Raw genomic sequence first — 6,814 nt, forward strand, 5'->3', positions numbered from 1 at the left:
GTATGTAAGTAAAAAATTTTAGCTACCATTTTTAGCCTCAACGACTTATTTTAGCTCTTTTTTAGCCCTTTTTTTAAGGAATTCGGCTACCACTAAAAAGATTTGCGGCAACACTGATTGCCACACTAACACAATCACACTTTCAGCTCGCGTTTACTTGTGGTAGCCCAATAAACATTTTGGTTTGAAATTGATTTGATATCAAATGGAGATCCAACTCGTTTTCCAATTTCCAATGTTAATTTTCAACTGTACCTCAATTGGAGTACCAACCTATTCTCCAACAAAAGGGCACTTTTTTTCGTAAATAATCTTGGTTCTCCACTTGAGAAAAGCTTGGATGTCAATTTGAATTCAAACATGAATCTCCAACTAGACTCAAAGGGAAACTTACTTTTCTTGTTAGAGTTAAATTCCTATTTTAATTAAATAAAAATAACAGCTGATATGTATATATAATACACAAACATTCTTATATTTCAGCTGATTTAAAACAAACGCAACATACAATTAACAATTAATTTTAAAATTAACATAAATAACAATTCCGTTTATAAAATTAACTAAACAGAAAATAAGAAAGTTCGATTCACAAAATTGAATAGGTACACAATATGTCATCACTCAATTACTTATGTAATTAAAAAATGAAACTGGAAAAAAATAGTTTATCCATTTGTATGGCCGGTTAACTGAAAGTACATAGGGCTTTTTTTCAATACCCTCTATCCGCAATTTTTACAAAAAGTACTTTCTGATGTTAGAACCGATCTGAGACTTAACTGTCATCACTGATGTTAATTTTAACTTTGAAATTCAATAGCGAATTCTTCTAACAAGCGATATAGGAGATCAGCATTAACAACATCGATGAGAGTTAAGTCTTAGGTGGATTTTTATATCAGAAAATTTCATTTATGTGAAAACTGCAGAGAAGGGATATTGAATATGAGCCGTCGATATGTTGTACATGTTTATACTAATATTATGGATGCGTAGCCCGAAATTGAGTAAACTTGAAAGTAATTTAGCAATTTTAATTAACATCAGGAACATTTTCTTTAGTTTCTCCATACTGTTTCTTCTTCACTAAGCGGTTGTTAGCCTGATGAAAAAAGGACATATTGGTTCTTTCAAAGTCTGTCGAATTGGCAAATTTTTGATTGTAGACCTCTAAAATAAAAATTACGTAAATTATTAATCAAAACTAAAATAAACATGTATTGAATAGTTACGTTTTAGGGCTCCCGTCATACTGGGGGTTGTAATAGCTTGTTTGTTTGATATGCGCTTCCAGCAGAAATGCCTGGCAGCATCATCGCTCATCACTTTTCGCCACACCATTTTAACGAAACGTATGGGATTTCCGCAAACCATGGACTGAAGTTTAATAACCTAACGAAATAGTATTAATGTAACATATTTAAATTTTTAGGATTTTTATGAACCTACCACATCATTAAACTTGTTTTCAGACGACTGTATGCGTTTTTCAAAATCCATGAACTGCTCAACTGCCTTGTACGGTTCTTTCGAAAGGATGGCTCTGCTGCTGCATTTTTTCTTGGTGCACTACTTTTCACCTCCTCTAGCACCCGTTTTACAAGTTTTTGTGTTGTTTTGTGTTCTGAAAATTAGATCTTGTTTGATATGATTATGTATTTAAGTACATAGCATTTCTTCACATAAAATGTTTTCTATATTCTACACACCACTGTGCCAGGGTATAATACTTTTGATTTTAGTCGAATATATGAAGTCGTCAGAGCAGAAGTGGCCGAATACAAATTTGTTTTTGTACTTAACTAATTTAACTAGTTTAAAATATGATACTTAAAATAAAATAAATAAATTTAAAGGTACATTGTACCTTTGTACAAAAAAAAAGTGGGTTAGACCACTTCTGCTTTCATGGCCTCATATGTAGTATATGGAAAACAATTAGTAAAGGGTCTCCAAACCAATCTCGTTGTTTCGTTAGTTGGTAATTTTTTGACAGTTTTACGTATGTACATACATGTTTTTTTTGTAAATCCAACGAAAACAAAAACTTAATATACATAAAACTTTTAAGTAACGAAGCATTGAGATTGGTGTGAAGAGCCCTAGTGTAATAAGCTGAAAACCCAAGTTCTAAAGAAGATTTATTTTCCTTTTAGGATACTGTCGGTCACTTTATTTAGAAGCCCCTTTAAATCTGACTTGAAATCTTCTAAATCTAAAACAGGAAAAAAAAATTAATAAAATAATATTATAATTTATATCAGAGTTACACTTACCACGTCTGGTTATTGGTTCGTCATCTATTTGGCTTAGGAACGTATTATTTAAATCCATATTTGCACTTCTACAAATGTATGAGAGGGATAAATAAAAATTGATTAGATTCATAGGTCTCAAACATAACAATTTTATTTTCTATTTCATCTATTAAGTGTCTTAATTGTAAACTGGAAAGAAGCAAGGTGTCGCTACATTTTATATTAAAATTGGATGACTTGATTGGTATTTTGAAGAAATCCTTCAAATTCAAAACTTCTTTCCCTAAAACCGCGTTTTGATGTATAGTTATTGTTTGAAATATTCTATTTTTAACACTGTTAAAATTATCAGGTCTTTTTATAGAGAGAAAAAAAATTTAGTACTGATTGATTTTATTTTCCCATTATGCAATTCTGTTTCACCTATGTTATTGTTTGAAGGTTTAGATAATCTTATACTTTCTTGTACCATTCTGTTGTAAATCTGCACAGCAATTTGATTTTTCTTTTTGCAATTTCTTTTAATTTTAGACAAAAAGTTACCAAACTTGAAAGTGCTTATTGACTCCAAACAACTCTAATTAAGTCCATCACTTGCTAAATGCGTGAGGCAGTGAGAGTTGAAGGTTAAAAACGTATCATCGTAGAGATGAGCTACATTTTTTACGAACTCAGACAAAAGGACGTTAACGCATTCGTTGTTTTCCATACACGACGTTGTACTTAGTAGAATCCTTATACCTAAATTTAGTAACAAAAAGTGGTTATAGCGTTCAGAATCTTAAATGTCAGCTAGTACGAAAATGCCTGTGTATAAAAGAATTGTTCTGAATTCAGTGGCCTTAAATCTTTCGACCTCTTCTAAATAATCTTCGAGGATGCCTAGCGAATTCTTTGGGCACTTGGTTTCTCAAAAAAACAAGTTTTGCGTTTAATAATTAAATTTTGGTTGAGTTTAATGAAAATATTCCCTTCTTTTGCCTAATCCAACCTATAAGTAATGTTTTCATCACAGCCAGACAAACCATATGCATATAATCATAGGGAAATGATTTAACAATGTCTATCGGCAATTTTTCTATGGCTATTGGCTCTAATAGTTTATGATGATTGGCATCTATTCTTAATCGAAAGTTAGAATCAGTTCTGGAATTATGAACTTCACGTCCAAATATCATTCTGTGATTCACAGATTCCCCTTTTTGGGTACATTTCATATCCTTTTATACCAATAATGTGCGATCTTGCTGGCGCATCGCATATAAACGCTCGACATTTTACAGAAAATATTTTGTATTGAAAATTGAAACCTAATACGGCATTTCCACGATTCTTAATTCACTCTCTTATTCGTAGTTCGCTCTCCCATTCGTCATTCGCCTTGCGAATTACCTTCCGAATTACGTAATTCGCCATACAAAATTTTGAGAGCGAATTACCTCATTTGTAGGTAATTCAGATCGAATTACCATGCGAATGACGAACGAATCGGTGCCTTCTCTAATATTTATCGGAAATATATCGAAGTTTTCACCGGCCTGGTCCCAATTGTTGGCACTTTTTCTACGTGGAACCGTGGAAACATCGTATAAATCTATCAATTCGCATAAATCGTTTACGAACTTCGCTAAATAAGTGTTTGGACACAAAGGCTTAGATTGCCCGCAATAAGCGCTTGCAACCATTACGTCTGGCGTCCCATTAACATTTATTAAAATGGGCCAAGTTTGTAAATTCGAACTTTTTGCCATAGAAGACCATCAACATTTATATTCAGGCTGAGTTCGCCAGAATATGAAGAACTTTTTAGAAAAAAATTAGTTAATGTATCCTTAAGTCCGTAATGTATGTATTCCCCTAATCCCATTTTATCTACTGGCGCGTTCTTTGGAGTCGATTTTAAAGTCCTCACGTCTTTTGGAAGCCCACCAATGTGGTTGCTCAAAATTTTAGAAGATGATTGGCAGCTGCGTTTGTAATATTAAATTCCACTACCCAGGCAGCAAGCTCATCATTTAAGTCGGAAGAACCTCCAAAAACCTCATCTGCATCGGTTTCTGATGAAATTTCTTCACTTAAATAATCTTCCAAAGGAGCGTTTGGCGCAGCAGTTGATGTCGAAGGTTCCATTGACAATGTTTCAGTTGGCAATGTTCAGACAGCAAATCCACTACCTGCCTAACCTCACTTTTAATTTTTTGCTTTTATGCATTTCACAATTTTATCAATCACAAAAGTCTTCGTATTTACATATATAAATTAATAGTATTTTAATAGTTTATACTTTCCCAAATAATATAGATTTTGCAGTTCACTTCTTCACTTCGTGCGTAAAAATACGCGGTTTTAAACTTTTTGTGACATATGATTGGCAGCGTTGCCAAATCCGCTAAATGTTCTTCAAATTATTAATAGCGTTGCCATGTAAAATGGTAAATAATTTTTAAAATTTACCTTCAATGGTACTCAATTTGAAATCAAACCTTGGAAAAATTGTTTGACCTCAAATTGAGATATAAGTTGGATTAATGACATCCAAGCGACAGTATCTTGCAAAGGACTTTTTATAAGTGACCGCTGCAAGACATTGCCTCTTATAAGTCTTTGATAGGAGTACACCTGCATGACATTGTCACCAGTGTCATTGTCAGCTATATGTCTTTTAGGATCACAGCAAGCGCGACGATGTCACTAAATCCTCATTAGTGACGATGTCACCGGTGACCATTTTCGTTACTGGGTTAGTAAGACTCGTTGCCCCCTTCGTGTTTGCCACCGAACGAAATAGGCTCAAATAGGCCCACGAAATAGGCTCACTTGCCCGTACGGGCAAAAAGTCTGGCCTAAAGTGTTCCCAAGGACAAAGGAAGTCTGTCAAAAAATATTACGGCCCGATATCTTGTGAACTTAGCAGCAAAAAGCGATACAGTCACTATTACAGAAGCGCTTAAGGTATTAAACTTTAATGCAAATCAGTAGACAGCGAAGGGAAGAATTGCCAAATTGAGCGCAAAGGCATCATAAAAGAAGAAAAAAGCAAGTTTGATCAAAATACAAGTTAATACGGGGGCTAACACACATACCTGTCTGAATGTGCTGACGCCGCACTTCCCCAAACACGCGCATAACCAGTGCGGGTAATTGAACTCTCATGCAAAAATAATCGAACATACGTTAGCATAATTGAATCTATGGGAAGCGCAGCGTCAGCAGTTAATTCAGCCGGTTAGACAGTAAGTCATAGTATTAAGAAATATGTTGCATTCATTCCGTTTGGGACAGCAGAAGCAGATGGTAAATATACTTGTACAAAACTAATTATTGTCTTTTATTTTAGGAAGGACAACTCGGGGCCGCCGTGCGGCCCCCAACTTTAACTTTTTCGGGCTCACGGATGTGAGCTCGATGACTGGCGCCCGAGCAGGGACCCACTGAAAGTGTGGGTCTCTGAGGAAGGGCCTCCTTAATTGTGGGGTCTAAGGAAAAGGATCCTCTTAACTGCTGGAGTCCTTTTTCAAGTGGTCGTGACAAGTGATGAACAGCGTTGTGATAAGTGGAAGTGTTGAATGTGAAGGTGCTTATAAAATTTATGGCTTGTACATCCACATAACAAAATATTTTGAAACCGTTGACTACCTTTGGGTATCCACCGGTTTATAACATTAGCTTAGCTCTGCGATCCCCAACTCCAGGGGCACTCCAGGGTATAAAAGCTCCCCTTCCTAGAAGGGGTCAAACCAAAGAAGTGAATAAAAATCAAATAGTGAACTGAATAATTTACGGATTGACCATCCATAACTTAATATCCTTGAAGCCGCGATTCACCACCTTCGGGGGGACCCTCCGGTTTATAATAGAAGCTTAACTCTGCGATTCCTTACGGGACCCTCCACAGTATAAAAGCTCCTCTTCCCAGAAGAGGTAAATAAGGAAACAATAAAAAATGTGAGAGCAAAAAAATTAAAGGCTCTAATAGCCGAGTGATAAATTGTCGCTTAGACCTGTGACCCCGAATGAACCTCAGGCTAAAGCTGTAAATTACTACGTCATATCCTGCGGGTCATCAGCGACCGAACCAGGAATAACATGATATTAAGTGGACCTGTGACCCCGAAGACCCTCAGGTACACAAATAAATAGCATTTATTCAAAGTGAAAATTAAAACAAACTGACACCGTCCACGACTACGCCTTTACAATACTGAATATCCTGGCACGATCACATGGCTGGGTGAGTCCCTGACCCTATACTCCTAGGCAGATACTCACCTCATCGAAGGCCAATAGGTTAACATATCTTGTTTTCCTGCATTAAGCTGCCTGTGGTGTCTCCAGGGTACACATCCGAACACACTGGATACTGCTACTTCGATTTCTGCGGCATTTCCACATAAGAACACACTGGAAATTGCAATAGGTACAAGATTATGTTGTGAAGTAAGTTGCGCCTTAGTAGGTTGCCTTCAATCTGATTGTTGACGACTAAAAAGGATGACACAGCCCTTCCTGACCGAAACTCTTTCTTTAAAGACTAATGTGCCGTGAAACGCCAA

General features: G+C 35.9%; 1 protein-coding gene across 1 annotated transcript; it reads right to left on the minus strand.

Annotated features, from left to right (window-relative positions):
- Positions 1–622: 622 nt before the first annotated feature.
- On the minus strand, positions 623–1,767 carry LOC118751600. The gene is made up of 3 exons (XM_036486418.1): positions 1,453–1,767; positions 1,236–1,395; positions 623–1,173 (listed from the first exon to the last, which is right to left on the minus strand). The coding sequence occupies exons 1-3, from the start codon at positions 1,501–1,503 to the stop codon at positions 1,037–1,039; spliced, it is 348 nt and encodes a 115-aa protein (XP_036342311.1). The 5' UTR covers positions 1,504–1,767; the 3' UTR covers positions 623–1,036.
- Positions 1,768–6,814: the final 5,047 nt, after the last annotated feature.

This window comes from Rhagoletis pomonella, unplaced genomic scaffold, assembly GCF_013731165.1.
Source record: "Rhagoletis pomonella isolate Grant_MI unplaced genomic scaffold, Rhpom_1.0 Rhpom_scaffold_00834, whole genome shotgun sequence".
Lineage (NCBI taxonomy): Eukaryota > Metazoa > Arthropoda > Insecta > Diptera > Tephritidae > Rhagoletis > Rhagoletis pomonella.

Bases quoted from the DNA above. Each gene is read 5' to 3' on its own strand.
- LOC118751600 (XM_036486418.1), bottom strand. From the start codon at position 1,503: ATGGATTTTGAAAAACGCATACAGTCGTCTGAAAACAAGTTTAATGAT. The intron at 1,396-1,452 runs GTAGGTTCATAA...CTATTTCGTTAG, and splicing joins AAAACAAGTTTAATGATGTG to GTTATTAAACTTCAGTCCAT. The intron at 1,174-1,235 runs GTAACTATTCAA...TTTTTATTTTAG, and splicing joins TATGACGGGAGCCCTAAAAC to AGGTCTACAATCAAAAATTT.